The 16,579-nt window shown below is 39.2% G+C and overlaps 1 protein-coding gene across 1 annotated transcript in view; it reads right to left on the reverse strand.

Moving 5' to 3' along the window:
- Nucleotides 1-14,329, reverse strand: part of BNC2 (basonuclin 2) — a 391,886-nt gene extending 377,557 nt beyond the window's left edge. The window contains exon 1 of the mRNA XM_024211083.2: nucleotides 14,203-14,329. Coding sequence (XP_024066851.1) covers nucleotides 14,203-14,205 — 3 coding nt within the window. The 5' untranslated portion in view covers nucleotides 14,206-14,329. The remainder of the gene's footprint in view (nucleotides 1-14,202) is intronic.
- Nucleotides 14,330-16,579: the final 2,250 nt, after the last annotated feature.

The raw sequence follows: 16,579 nt of genomic DNA on the forward strand, positions 1-16,579 counted from the left end.
AACATGACAGAAGGTTTTCGTGTCTGCTATCTCCTTATTTCATACAAAGTAACTCCCATTAACAGAAGTTATATATTTTCTTTTAAAAAGGAGACTGGACCCCTAAATCATCAGCAAAATACAGTGTAAGTCATGAAGAGCCTGAGATCTAATGAAGTGCTATACAAGAGCTAAGTACTGTTATTTTCTCTTGAAGCACAGCCCTGCAGTCCTTTGCAAGGAGGCAGAACACCCACAGAAGTCAGTATTTTGCCCAAGCGAGGACCACGAGATTGGAACCAATGTGTCAAAAACAGGGGCAGCCAATAGTCAGCGTCAGCTGCCAGAGTTACAAAGATGACCTGTTAGCAGCTCTCTTTGCCACTATTCGGATATTTTATAATACTACAGGTGCACAATAATAGTCTTGAGTTCAAATATGTCTACAGAGATTTACTCATCATATCACAAGACAAGGCGGCACGTTAAATATTAATCAATGCCAAAACACAGTGTACAATGTAAGAATGCTGAGAAATGGGCTTTACAATATGGTTAAGTGTAGGCATATATGAAAGTAGAAGTATCATCATAATCATACCAAAAGGCCAACTCTTGCCCAAGCTCACTTGCTACCCTGGGGTTTAAACTCCTGACTGGTCATGCACTTATTTTCACACATATTTTAAGACAGATTACTTCTTGTATTTAGTTCAGTACCAGAACTTGACCAACACAATGCTTATATAAATACATCCACCCTCCTACCCTGTGCGCTGTAACTATGTCACAGCAGAATTGGTGGGAAAGTTTTGAAGAGGCTCTCTCTTCTTCTGATATCTTTGTGGTTAGATCTTGCCAGAGAGAAACTAATGGTTCTTTGTGGCATATACACCATCTATATATATATGAACATTTTAAATTACAATAGCTCTTTTGTAGAGGACAAAGCAGAAGGAAGACATGCATACCCAGTTGATGACATCATCAAGTTTGCCTTATGTTGCGACAACTTTGTCATCATCTTCAGAGAAACACTAACAATTAATTTGTCTTTAAGGATTAGTTGCGAGCTAACTCTTGGGCATGGACACATGTCCTAACATCTCATCCGCTAACCATATGAGGGACCCTATAGCCCATCTTGTATGGTGTAAAGACTGAAGTAGCTTAACAGCCTCTTGGCCCAACCACTTATTACCATCAGTTCAACCCAATTCTTGCACTGAGAGCCTGGACTTTCCCTGGGTCCAGACCTCCATCAGATCCTATTAGACAGTTCTATGAGAGAAGCAACCTCTCCGTCTCAAGTGTATGACAGTTGGGAGTCTGGGATTGCCACTCTCCTGTAGTCTATATTTTTTATTTACAAAGATGCCAAACTCATGCCCTGATCCAATGGTAACCACTGGGAAGACCAGCACACCCAGTCCTCTGTGGTAACCATCTCTCAGGAGATGGCATGGCCAATACTGGCATTGCAGCATACCTTCTTCTCCCTAGCTCCCCCTGCTTCCCTGGAGATATTTTTGCCAATGCAAATGTTAGCATTTGGGTCTTCACAGCAGTGACCAATTAGGAGCAGGCGGAGGTGATTACACTGTTGATGCTCTCACCCCTACCCACAATACACTGGGCTATGGTGAATTAAGAAGTCCTCTCCTCACTTCTTTCTCCCTTCTGTCACACTTCCCCTAGCAACACTGGTATAAGCCACAATAATCTGTCTTTTCCACTATAGTCAGCATTTGAGGAACTTGTTTCCTACAGCACAAATACAAATGAAACAGCCTATGAAAACTCATTCCAATGCACAGGGCTAAATTCAGAGGTAATATGCAAGGTGGTACAAGTTACAAGTTGGTAAGTGGCTGTACAGGAAAGTGACTGAGTTTAAGTTGGTGTGACTTATACAATGAAAGCAGAAAACAAGAAAGGAACTTAAAATAAGGGCTGGGTTACTTTAACTCATACCCCTTACGCACTCCTCTTAAATTGCTTTTCCTGCTGCAACCTTCTCATCAAACACCTCAGCAAATAAATCATATCATCATAGCTTCAGATTCTCTTAAACATACTTAATATGTCAACTTATGCTGCCCTACATAGTACTTCTAAATTTGGCACAAATGTAGTGTGCATGTTAGAATACATGGGTTTTACTGAAAAGCAAACACATTGCAGCATATTTAAATTGTTGTATCATCACACATTAAGCTTCCTTCTGCTCTCACTGACTTTAGTGGGATCAAGCGCACTTGTGTCCTGTAGAAACAAAACATCTGGAAAACGGTGGTCATGCCCTGTTATGACAGCTAAGCATAATCAATGAAAATATGCAATTATCACTAATACTATTATTATTTTCAGCAAAGGAGTGACAAGTTCTTAGTGAAAAATTTAACATTCTTGCAGAGTTTTCTTTCAATGGACATCCAGAAACGTAAGTGACACCAGCCAATGTAAAAGCACTACACAATTGTATTAGTGTTTGTAAATCATTCATATATAAATATTTGGGAAAATGACATTTTTTTTAAAAACATATGCATGTAACATAATCCTTTTGATAAGTATTAGCAACCTCATGGTTGCTTTCATACCAAGATGAATAATGAAACTTTTGTCTAGCAAAATTGGCAAAGTGCCACAAAAAGTCAATGTACTTAAGGCAATAACAGTCTATCAAAAGAACTACAAAAGTCATTATTTAGAAAGCAATAAATATAGACATGTACTAACATGACTACAGAGAAAATGAGAGCTTCCAGGGAAACAAATATTTCCTTTAGTTCACCAATGACACTAATAGGGACCTCCAAATTAGTTTACCTTTCATTTGCTCCTCAATTCTTATAATTCAATTTCAAGATACTTTTATTACAAAAATTACGAGGATAAGTTAGAGTATGGAAAAAGGGGTTCATCATGCTAAGCACACCCTTCCAAATGTCAAATGTTATATTTCAACATGAAAATGTATTAAATACTTAACTGGCCCTTTCATCTTTGATTTGGAAACCATTTAGTAACTTTTAGATTCAAACAAACAAATATCAGTCTCATAATGATAGAATACGTAAAACTAAGTAGGCAATGCTACAATTGTTCCAATTCACTTCTGTGGTTTTAATTCCATATAAATGTTTGTCCATTCCTGCTCACAAAAATATAACTGCCTAATAGAATTTAAGGGAGCTTGGTATTTAACATCAGTGGCAGAACTGCCATCCACTTCTGTGCAACAACAATAAAAAGATTTCTGTACTGCCTACTGAATTTCATCTAACGTATGGTCTCCTTCTGAGTCAGTTTTTGCTACAACTTACTACTAGATTCTCTGTTGCCTGTCCCTTTACCTTTACCCATTCTGAACTATAACAAAATGGTATAGCTATGCTTCATTTCTTCCACGTGAGAACTGGGGTTGAGGGGGGGAAGCAACTACTACTGCCGTTAATAAAATGATGGCCACTTGCATTTGCTATTTACATTACTTGAACTCAATACAAACAACTTCAGAAAAGATTAAATTTGTGCAAACTTTTGTTTCCCATTCATATTTGTTATCTTACAAATATTCATAGTGTGCCATATTTAAAACATCAATGGCCTGACTAGAGCCTTTCTTCTGCAGTTTCACAGAGATGTAGTTATATTGATTTCACTAGAGTTAGTACTTATTTACCCTGGTGTAAAAATGATCTGAAATAGGCCCTTACAATATATACAAAACTAATGGTTTCTATTCAAATATAATTAAGAACATAAGAATGGCCATACTGGATCAGACAAAAGATCCATCTAGCTCAGTATCCTGTCTTCCGACAGTGGACAGTGCCAGGTGCCCCAGAGGGAATGAACAGAACTGGTAATCATCAAGTGATCCATCCCCCGTCCCTCATTCCCAGCTTCTGGCAAACAGAGGCTAGGGACACCATTACTGCCCATCCTGGCTAATAGCCATTGATGGACCTATCCTCCATGAATTTATCTAGTTCTCTTTTTAAAGATGTTATGGTCTTGGCCTTCACAACATCCGCTGGCAAGGAGTTCCACAGGTTGACTGTGCGTTGTGTCAAAAAAAAAAAATACTTCCTTTTATTTGTTTTAAACCTGCTGCCTATTAATTTCATTTGGTGACCCCTAGTTCTTGTGTTATGAGAAGTAGTAAACAACACTTCCTTATCTACTTTCTCTACACCAGTCATGGTTTTATAGACCTCAATCATATCTCCCCTTAGCCATCTCTTTTCCAAGCTAAAAAGTCCCAGTCTTATTAATCTCACCTCATACGGAAGCCGTTCCATACCCCTAATCATTTTTGTTACCCTTTTCTGAACCTTTTCCAATTCCAATATATATTTTTTGAGATGGGGCCACCACATCTGCATACAGTATTCAAGATGTGGGCGTACCATGGATTTATATAGAGGCAACATGATATTTTCTGACCTATCTATCCTTTTCTTAATTATTCCCAGCATTCTGTTCGCTTTTTTGACTGCCACTGCACATTGAGTGGATGTTTTCAGAGAACTATCCACAATGACTCCAAGATCTCTTTCTTGAGTGGTAACAGCTAATTTAGACCCCATCATTTTATATGTGTAGTTGGGATTATGCTTTCTGATGTGCATTACTTTGCATTTATCAACATTAAATTTCATCTGCCATTTTGTCACCCAGTTTTGAGAGATCCTTGTGTAGCTCTTCGCAGTCTGCCTGGGTCTTAACTATCTTTAATAATTTTGTATCATCTGCAAATTTTGCCACCTCACTGTTTACCCCTTTTTCCAGATCATTTATGAATACGTTGAATAGGACTGGTCCCAGAACAGACCCCTGGGGAACACCACAATTTACTTCTCTCCACTCTGAAAACTGACCATTTATACCTACCCTTTATTTTCTATCTTTTAACCAGTTACGAATCCATGAGAGCACCTTCCCTCTTATCCCGTGACAGCTTACTTTGCGTAAGAGCCTTGGTGACGGACCTTGTAAAAGGCTTTCTGAAAATCTAAGTACACTATAGGCACTGGATCCCCTTGGTCCACATGCTTGTTGACCCCCTAAAAGAATTCTAGTAGATTGGTGAGGCATGATTTCCTTTTACTAAAACCATGTTGATTCTTCCTCAACAAATTATGTTCATCTATATGTCTGACAATATTGTTCTTTATTATAGTTTCAACCAGTTTGCCTAGTACTGAAGTCAGGTTTACAGGCCTGTAATTGCTGGGATCACCTCTGGAGCCCTTTTTAAAAATTGGCATCACATTAGCTATCCTCCAGTCATCAGGTACAGAAGCTGATTTAAATGATAGGTTACAGACTATAGTTAGTAGTTCTGCAATTTCACATTTGAGTTCCTTCAGAACTCCTGGGTGAATACCATCTGGTCCTGGTGACTTATTGCTGTTTATCAATTTGTTCCAAAACCTCTGTGACATTGCACTCTATATGATTTTATGAAAGTATGCTGATGACTATGAATATAATGTAACTGGAATATGCTTCATGCAAAAGGTCTCTTGTAAGGTATCATTACAAAGCTAATCTATAATCTACTGAGTGTGGTCAACCTATTTATATAAATGTACCAGTCTTGTATCTGAAACTAGAAATATAAAATATAAATCTGAGGGCCTATTGTAATTATGCAAAGTGTGGGCCATTAATGGTGGTTTGGAATCTCGATGACTCCCATTAACCAGGACGATTGTCTGTAGATGGCTCTGTTTTACTTGTAAGTCTTCCTGTATACGTGTGTGCTGGCAAGTGAGTAATGAAGTTTTACAGTGACATGTGATCAGGTCACCTGAACTGGAATCCATCTTTAACCTGGTGCTTTTCCATTAAAAAGAAGGGGTGGGAACCCAGAGGGACAAAGGATTCCTGCCTTATGCAAAAGATATATAAGTGGGTGGAACAGGACAAAAGAGGCAGCCATCATGAGAAATCCCGTAGCTACCACATGAGCTGGAACAAGGGCTGTACCAGGGGAAAGGATTGTGCCCAGACTAGGAAGGCGTCCAGTCTGTGAAAGAAACTTATTGAAACATCTCTGAGGGTGAGATTTTATCTGTATTCAGTTTTATTACTGTATTAGGCTTAGATTTGCATGTTTTATTTTATTTTACTTGGTAATTCACTTTGTTCTGTCTGTTACTACTTGGAACCACTTAAATCCTACTTTCTGTATTTGATAAAATCACTTTTTACTTATTAATTAACCCAGAGTATACATTAATACCTGGGGGAGGGCAAACAGCTGTGCATCTCTCTCTATCAGTGTTATAGAGGGCAAACAATTTATGAGTTTACCCTGTATAAGCTTTATACAGAGTAAAACGGATTTATTTGGGGTTTGGACCCCATTGGGAGTTGGGCATCTGAGTGATAAAGACAGGAACACTTCTGTAAACTGCTTTTAGGTTAAGTCTACAGCTTTGGGGCATGTGGTTCAGACCCTGGGTCTGTGTTGGAGCAGACTGGCGTGTCTGGCTCAACAAGACAGGGTGCTAGAGTCCCAGGCCAGCAGGGAAAGCAGGGGCAGAAGTAGTCTTGGCACATCAGTTGGCAGTTCCCAAGGGGGTTTCTGTGATCCAACCCGTCACAACCTCCTCTAATGATAGCTCAATCTGGGACAGTTCCTCAGATCTGTCACTTAAAAAGAATGGCTCAGGTTTGGGAATCTCCCTCCTATCCTCAGCTGTGAAGACCGATGCAAAGAATTTAGTTTCTCCGTAATGGCCTTATTGTCCTTGAGTGCTACTTTAGCACCTCAATCATCCAGTGGCCCCACTGGTGGTTTAGCAGGCTTCCTACTTCTGATGTACTTAAAAAAAAATTTCAATTACTTTGCTATTCCTCTCGCAAAGAGTTCCACAGGTTGATTGTGCGTTGTGTGAAGAAATACTTCCTTTTGCTTGTTTTAAATCTGCTGCCTATTAATTTCATTTGGTGACCCTTAGTTCTTGTGTTATGAGAAGGAGTAAATAACACTTCCATATTTACTTTCTCCACACCAGTCATAATTTTATAGACCTCTATCATATCCCCCCTTAGTTGTCTCTTTTCCAAGCTGAAAAGTCCCAGTCTTATTAAACTATCCTCATATTGAAACCGTTCCATGCCCCTAATCATTTTTGTTGCCCTTTTCTGAACCTTTTCCAATTCCAATAGATCTTTGTTGCGATGGGGCGACCAGATCTGCACGCAGTATTCAAGATGTAGACATACCATGGATTTATATAGAGGCAATATGATATTTTCTGTCTTATCTATCCCTTTCTTAATGATTCCCAACATTCTATTCACTTTAACCTTAAATCTATATTCTTAGGAAAGTTATATTTCCATAAAGCCATGTATTAAACTATTTTGATAAGCGTGATAAAAGTATTACTACACTGTGCTGTAGGAGAGGGAAATGAGGAATAAATCCATCTATTTTTTTCATGGTGTAAATTACAATCTTGTGGGCAAATGTGGTGACTTCCCACTTTATCACATTCTATTCACCTTCAGTGGAGTGGGAGAGTCAGATCCACGGACTGCAAAATCTGTCCCTTGATGTTGCTCTTTGGGGCAGGGGTGGTGGTTGAAGTTATTCAAGTGATCTTCAGATTCTTGATCAAATTCATCCCTAGGACAAGTCCAGTTAAGTCAACAGAGTTACCACAGTATTTTTCTGTTAATCTGATCTTAGTTGCAGTTTTGAAAATTTTTAATTGGCTAAGTTGACAATTTTTGATCCAAGCCAAAAAAGATGATCAGAAGTACAGTATGTTTTGGAGAACTACTTGAAATATATTCCATGGCTGCCAGGTTAAAACAAAGTCAACACATTTCCCAGTTGCAGAAACATTTAATTTTCCCTCCTTGTAAATGAAACTTAAATGAAACTAACATGATTGACAAGTACCTCACAGGCAAACCTTGGCAACACTTAATGCAAGTCCATCTCTTTGGCCTCTTAAGCAAAATTCCTGCACAAACTGTTTGTCTTTGCAATAACTCCTACAAAGCTCATTACTTCCAGCCTTGGTCTATCCCCCATGTTGTGCATTTATCCCTGGGATGCATTATCAACATGTGGCACATGTCCTTGACACGCATAGAAGAGTTGCACCCCAGGATAGCAGCATGCATGACAATAGTGTTGACTCTTACTCCTTTATGGTTGCTGGGATGTAACCGAGAAATCTAATAACTGTGACAGTAGGCCTTTAGGTTTTTCCTTGCCTTTCCAGACAGTGAAGCTGCACAGACACTAATGAAAGGTTAAATGAATAGGAATAGCTGACAAGAGGTACAATAAAGAAGGAGCTTGGTAATCCACAGACACTGAGCAGAGATCCTTGGCTCAAGCAGAGAAAGGACAGCACATCGACGAGTCACAATATTTAAAACAGCTTGCTATACACAGAGGCTTTTGTGTCTGGGTACATGTCTGGCTTTGGAAGAAAAAAAAGACACTGAAAAGGAATTTCAGCATGGGGCACTTTGGCAAATGTAAGGTCACAATAAGGGGAAAGTGTTTTGTGCGTGTTGTTACATCTTTGTACTGAACATAAAAAAAGCAGGGACTACACATTTGACAAATATGATATAGTTGCAACACGGTTCAATATGATTTCAATTGACAGCATGATGGGTGTCACACATACACTTAGTATCATTAAAGGCTTGTAGCAGTTAATAATCTGTACTGCTACATTATCAGCAAGTTTTCCTCGTAGCCAAAGAATTCTGAAGGCACTACTTTATGTGGTTTTATAGCACAGAACAATTGTTGACCTAAAAAATTGTAATATGTTGCAAAAACATGGCTAAACTTCCAAATGGTGCATCAGATCATGGGCACTGCAAAACTTTTCAGCAGATAGTTTACAGCATTTTAATTTCTTGTGCTTGTGATTTATTAATCAGTTTTAAATATCTTTTATTTTTCATAATTATGTCAGTGCCCCGACTTAGTTTTAGAACCCTTCTGGGTTTGATTATTTTCTATCAAAAGAAGTTTAAGTAAATGGTAAACCATTTTAACTCTACGGAAAATTACTGAAAAGAGCAAAAAGAGAAACAAAAAGAGAAGTCTACGGTAATAAGTAGAAAACAAATCTGAAGTTATCTGCATTCATGGTTTATTACTTAGTTTAAGTTATTCTAGTAGCACAAAGTTCAGAAACAAACTCAACAGTGAAAGATGAAATACGTTTGCAGGTAAATCAAGGCTATCTGCCTATGTATTATAGTATAACATACATATTTATAACATGTGGTAAAACTGTACTATGAAAACATTCTAAAACAAGAGAGAGTCTTTGAACAACCAAATTCAATTACAGCTGAACTCCTGAGTTGTACTAAGGGTTCTAATAAGCAACAAATAAAAGCTTTTACTAGCTAGCAACAGAATGAGAGCTACTGTGCTGTGCAAGAGATAAAGAGACAAATCTGGCAGTTTATCTCACTGGATTATACCATTTACTTAAATGGTAAATAAGTTTGTTCAAAGTAATGCTCATAAAAGCTAGCATAGAACTATTATGCAGCAATTATGATCAATGGGATTTTTAAATGTAAACATGTCACAAATTAGGTGGAAAGAGATAGACACAAAATGTGAGATTAAACAAATATTTCATTACATTGTTAAGTACCATTTATTTAAATAAAGTAGTAACTGTTACTTATTCCTTCATAGCCTATCCATTTTTTAAAGAGAAACCTCTGTCCTAATTGTGCCCTCTACATTATATAGGAATCTTTACATATAACACTTGTCTTTTCTGTGACTGACTTGACTAGTTTTATAGTCAAACACAAACTGTACCATATAAACGTGTATAGCAGAAAGTAAAGAGGATTTTCATTATGTAAATGTTCCTTAACAAAAATTATTTAACTTTTGAAGGCCAGTGTCCAATGTGTGAAAGGGACTTCTTCAAAGACCCCTCATTAAAATAATAATAATAGGTATGTTTGTTTTATAAATTCAACCTCTCAAATGCATTTTAGTTGGACTTCAATTTAATTTTCTGAAAATTAAAACCAATTGTTGAGAGTTATAGCAGTCAACTGCAAATCCTATTGATATGCACGTACATCACACCTAAAACATAATAAAGTCACCCCCAAAGCCTAAACACTAGATCTATGACGATTACTAACTTCTTTTCATAGCCATTCAATTTTTCTGAGTATTTTTTCTTTTTATTTAACTTTAGGCATATCTAATAAAATCAAGAGTCTTCCAGGAGCTCTGCAGAGAGGAGTTTTAACTAACCAATGATCTTTTCCATTTTAAAAAGCAATACAGAGAGAGAGAGTGCAGCATTTCCCTTACATAAGTGTTTTTGTTTTTATTCAGTAATGTTTTCAATACTACATCTTGCAAAGATGTGGATGATAAATGAGAACATCTGCTATGAAACCCAGAAAGTTAAATATTACTTATTATTATGCAGCAAAATAAAGAATCTCTTAATCACTTCCAACTTACACTTGATTCACAAAATTCTAGCCTGAAACCTTAGACGACTAACTTGTCACAGTGTATGTATTAAAATATATAGCCGCCTACTTTTGAACGATTAAATGCAGTGAAAAAATAAAACAAAGATACTTAGACAAAGAAATACTATACCCCCTATTTTAGAGCACAGTTTTTAAACATAGTGTACCTTAATTCAAAAACAACTGTGTTTCCATGAGCGTGTATTCCAGAAAACTATTAATGTTGGTCCTAATTTGCAAACTATATTTTCACATAGCATTTGTAATGGCTTTTATTGTTTAATCTCTTCTGCATTTCAGTATTGGATACTATGGAAATATACTTATTTAGCAGGCTATAAATAATGAAGTTGGCATGTGCAATTGATATTTAGCATGTCTCACTGTAACTGTAAAAGCCTCATTATAGACTAGCAAATCATTTCTAACAAGTTCAACTGACAAATACTAAAACAAACCTGTACTATATACTGCTAAGTTATTTGTCTCAGATATGTACACTTAGAAAAAACAAATGTGTAAAAGACCATCCAAGATTAAAAAGGAAAAAAAAAGTGAACTTCCAAGCTACTGCCTATTTTGAAGTCCTTTAAAATAAAATAAAAAAAATTCTCAGTAACAACAACAAAAAGAATAGCTTGATTCCCCTTCCCCCTTCTGAGCTAGTGTCCAATTTCTTCTTTTCTGAACAGCTGTATTATCCAACTTAAGTTGCTCTGCTAATTTCAGTCCCATAAGGACTAACTTGGAAGGCAAGAAAATACAAGAAAAGATCAATTTGCTGGGAAAGATCAAATGAGAAAACTGTGGGGACAGCACGAGGTCAGAGTGTGGAGAACTAAGCAGACCTGTTCTTCATTAACTTAAGCTCTCTTGGGATGTCACACACTACCTGTCCATGGGCTTATTGAACCGCCTAACCCTCATCTCTGTACCATTCTTCTGGGCCCAAGCGAATCACATCCTGCTGCTGACAAGTTAGCAGGGGAGTGCGGCTGCAACATGAAAGTACTTTTCTTTCTTGTCTAAATCAGGCAGATTTTTGAAAAGACGACACAGCATTGACTCGTGACATGGCAAGATGAAATGAGAGGTCTGGGCCAGTCTTGGAGCTGTGCAGATAAAAGTAATCAAATGACACTCCTGGAATGCAAATTGGCATTCTTGACTGCAGCAATTGCACAACCATGAAACATCCCTGACAGCAAGCAAGATTAGGACAAAATGTTATGTAAAGCACTGAACGCAAAAACTCACTTGAAAAGTCAAACTGTAGCACTTACATTTTAATACAGAAATAGTCAGCTCTGCTTTTGTCTGTTCCTTTACTGCTTCTGTTATATGTAATCGCATATCCCCATCTGTCACATACACTTCAAGTATAAAAACCTCAAACCATGTGAACAAACACATACATCTCCTAGATTTGTCCACCTAAAATATTTTAACATAACTTTTTTTAAAAAATTAATATACTTAAACAGAACCCTTCTATTATGTGTTTAAGCATCGTGCATACAGAACAGTTCATATTTTGGGGTCTTAAAAGCAGTTTCTAACGTCTCTCATAACAAATAAGTTAACATTCATATTATCCTGCATCTGAATCACGTGTAATTACTAAATAAATAACTTGCTAAATATTTAGTGATCTGATTTTTAAATCTCATGCTCTTTAGGAATTTAAAGCAGAACATACATACAGCTAGAAGGTTCATTAATGCTGGACAGCTTAAAATGAAACTAGTGTAACACAGAGCACTTATGCCCCATTAAATATACGATTGAAGTTTCCTGCTATTTTTAAGGGAAAGGAAAGTTCCACATACTTTTTCAGGGACTTGGTATTCTTAAGCAGCATCTGCTGATCAGGCTTATTAAATATTATTGTCTGAAATGAACTCAATAATTACACTAACAAAAAATGCTTACCCTATTTTAAAAGTAATTCCTGACTATGAGATGAGCAATAGTATAGATGGTAAATGGAATATGCTATAATGAAAAATAAAGCCCACTCCTGTCTCTGAATATTTAATTTGCTTCCATGTCTGAAGGACACATGGGTTTAAAAGAGAAACATGTAATATTTTGCTTTGACTGCTTACTTAAAAGATATTTTAACTGTTGGTTGAACAACAGGAGCAAAAAAGACACTCTGCCACTTTAATCCTAGGGACACCAGATTATTACATGTCTTTTGTGCATCAATTTTACAACAGCTTGACTCTAGGGTAAATGGGAATAATAAATCGCATGCTGCTTTCAAAACCACTTTAATTTCTGTCAGTGTTGCACAGTGGGCACATACTGCTTTTTCCCCCTCCCCACCCTGGGGTTCTGTGGGGTTTTGTTGTTGTTGTTGCCTGCATTTAACAGTGGCATCTCCTACACTCCAAAAATTGTGGCTCTCATCACTGAAACAAGACATGCCACATTAAGGAAGGAATGGAAAAAAATATTAACCCTCTGTCTCATTCTTCTCCTCCCCACCCCCCTTTTTATATATACTGACCCATCTCCACAGTACAGCCAATCCCCAAGTGGGGGTAACAATAGCAATTTACTGTGGAAGCTTACTAAAAGCATGGGAGTGGTCAAGCAACACACCACTTTATTCAATATGGGCTGATCCCTGCTCCTCACTAGCTGAACTAGTACGTGTGTGTATATATATCTCCTCAATATATGTTTCACTCTATATGCATCCGAAGAAGTGGGTTGTAGCCCACGAAAGCTTATGCTCTAATAAATTTGTTAGTCTCTAAGGTGCCACAAGTACTCCTGTTCTTTTTGCGGATACAGACTAACACGGCTGCTACTCTGAAACCTAGCTGAACTAACTATACTTTTAACCCAAGAAATATCACTGTCAGACTTCATATACATTTACTTCCTAAAATGTGCTTGTTCCTTGAAGCAGTAAAGGTATCTTCACATCACAGCCAGGGAGAGAGGATTTAAGCAAATTGAGATCCTGAGTCATCTCGGTTTTTATTTTTAATGTAAATGTTTTTAATTAAAACAAAAAGCCTGCTTCGTAAAATCCTGGTGTAAAAGAACTGGCCTCGTTTTATCTGCTCACAGGAGAGCCAGCAAACATGCTCTGAAAGCTGTTTTCCCTCTTCCAGTGAGCACATCAATATTTCCCTACAAGTTCTGGGCACAACTGCTGATGGGAAAGGTGTAAACTGCAAGCACATGCACAAGCAAAAGAGAAGAAAGAGTTACTGAGGGAAGGTGGATTTACACTTCTGTCTCCCTGCCTCAGGCGTTGTTTCTCTCTCTCTTTCCCTCGGCCCCCCACTCCCTTCTTCTCCCACTTTCAAAGGTTACCTTTACATTGTGTGCAAACGTTACTCATTTCCAAGCAGAGGGTGGCTTCCAAAAAAGCTCACCCCACAGTACGTCTAATTCAATCTCACCCCACACTTTAAAAAAAAAAAACATTATCCCCTCACCTTTGGTAGGCAGAAAGTGGCAGCAAAATCCTGTGGCCATCCCATCCCAAACTGACTGAAAGTTTGGGAGAACTTAAATCATTATTTCAACGTAGCACATGTCTCTCTCTCTCTCTCTCTCCCCCCGCCCCGCCCCCAGCTGTTTGTTGTTTTGGTTACTGCACAATTTATTAACAACAAAATAAAAAGGAAAGGCTAGAATGAAAACGAAAGGCTGTTGGAAACTTCTTACCATCTCTGCATGCTGGTTGTCAAGTGCACCCCCTGTCTCTTGATCTCCTCTCAGCAGCAGTGCCTGCACCAGCCCCTTCCTTCTGCCTCTGGGCTCTCTGCTCTTCTCGGTTTTCCTCTCTGCCCCCCCCCCCTTCTCACTCTCAAGCCTTCAGGTGATTTGAACTAAAAACAAAAAAGAGAGAGCGCGTCTCTCAAGCTCTTCAAAACTTCAGCCCCCAAACTTCAGCAGCAGCGGCAGCGAGAAAGACCTTTCAACACAGAGCTGCTGCGGGGGAGGGACCCAAGTTTGGATCTGAAGCCTCCACAGGTTGGTTTGTTGTTGTTGGGTTGTTTGGCTGGAAGAGGGGCGGGGGGAGGGCTTGCAAGTGGATCTGAAAGGACAACGTTGCTTCCTTGCGTCCCGTTAACCCTCAGCCGCTTTGCATTGCTCTTGGGGGGGGGGGGAGTGCAAACCCGGGGAGGGGGGGCCCCACCGAGGCCGCTCGAGCCCAGCTGTCAAAAACGCCGAGCAGCCCCAGCGAGCTTTATTACGAGCCAACCCCCCGATCTCGCCGTGTGTGTGTCTGGCTCTTTCTCGCTCTCTCTTTCCCCTCTGGCCGGTTCCCCCTCGCAGCGGCGGCGAGCTCTCCTGCTGCTGCTTCTCCTCTTCCTTATCAGCTCAAGGCGTCCAGCCGCCGCTGGAGAGCGAGAGGGAAGGGAAAGGGGTGGAGGGAAAATAATACGCAACCCGAAGGAAAATGGGAGAAAGTCCCGGGAAGCGCGTTAAAAAGGAAGAGAAAAGTTAGGCAGCGCTGAAGTTTTTGCTCGTGGTCCCGATTTCCTGCTTCCCACCCCCCTGTTCCATCAGCTCCCGGGGCTCTGCCGCTGCTGGGTGTGGGAGCTGAAGACTTTTTTTTTTTTTTTGAATTTGGGGGGGGGGGGGGGGGGTGACGGTTGTACGTTTGCAGGGGGAAGACAAGAGTCACATCTGTGTGTGACACGGAGCCAGCCGAGCTAACCCCTGCCCTGGGGAGACAGAAAAAACACGAGCTCAAGCCTTCAGCGCCCAGGCGCACAACTGCAGCTGGAGCACACATTTTTAAGGCACATGCAACAAAATCCACACCCTTTCCAAGCCACACACACTCATCATCGCCATCAGCCAGGACATAATTTAACATGTGGGAACAACACAGCAAGTTGCACTGATTTATCACAGTTGACCAAAGTTACAGCTCCTCCAACCCAAGAGACGAAATGGGACTGTTTTTATGCCTGTTCCTATATGCTGAATGTCCCCTTTTCCTCTGAAGTCTTCTATTAGCCCAATGTACATCAAAGGATTTAAAACTTTTCCCTCTAGTGTCCTTATTTATGGATCTGAAATGTTGGCAGATATGTAAATCCGCATGAGTAATTGGGAAAGGGAGAGGATGACTAAAGTCTATAAAGTTCGTTTGTCTATTCAGGGGTAGTAGTAACCACATCTGTTATCTACTTAAATATCTACCCTTCCCCTCCCTCATATTCCAGACAACAAAATGAAGGCTCCTTACTTCTCTTTAAAAATTAAGATTGTTTCTTTCAAAATATATAGTAAAAGCATCAGGGTTCTTTCGACTGGGACTATACAAAATGCATGTCTCTGTTAAAAAAAATGCTGACCCAGTGAAGGGCGTCTCCACATTTTCAAGCCACTATGTTAAATAAAAATTTAAAAACTGTTAGCTACTGTCAAGTCAAATTTGCCATTTTCCTCCTCTTTTGGTAATTGGACACGTTTAAGGCCAAGTGGGTATGTGAATAGGTTTGGGGGTGGTGAGGTGATGGGTCAGGGTCAAGCATGTGAGACAGGTAGCTAGCTGCCTTTTGATTTTGGCTAAGGAATCTATTGTCTTTTGGAGGGACCACACCAAACTCACTTACAGTGGCACATCCTTGTGCATTATCAAGGCAGCAGAATTTCTACCAGATTTTGCTTCCCCTCTCCTCCTACACCCCCGCCCATCTCCAGTGTGGGAATCAGATCTACGCATGCTACTATCAAACACCTATTCACTGCAGACAGGGGCCTATACATGCCCCAAGTTACCCACTCCTCCATGAAATGGTTCATTTTGGGTAGTATACAGAATCCCTTCATTGGGCATAACAGACAAGCAAGCATATGAACTGAGATTTACATTACCCTCACTTCACCCAGATTAGTTTGGATCCACATTATTTAGGGAGTACACTTTAGGATTTGTTATGGTGCAAGACAGGTTTGCATTCGCTACACAATGGTACCGCCTTTATATAGCTTACATTAGAAGATGCTGATGACCAAACTGGGGTTTTGAATAATTTAGGAAACAGAAGTAAACCACAATCTGATATGTTTTCTAGCAACAGAG

The sequence above is a fragment of the Terrapene carolina genome, unplaced genomic scaffold (assembly GCF_002925995.2).
Source record: "Terrapene carolina triunguis isolate 2854851 unplaced genomic scaffold, T_m_triunguis-2.0 Scaffold113, whole genome shotgun sequence".
Taxonomy (NCBI): Eukaryota; Metazoa; Chordata; order Testudines; family Emydidae; genus Terrapene; species Terrapene triunguis.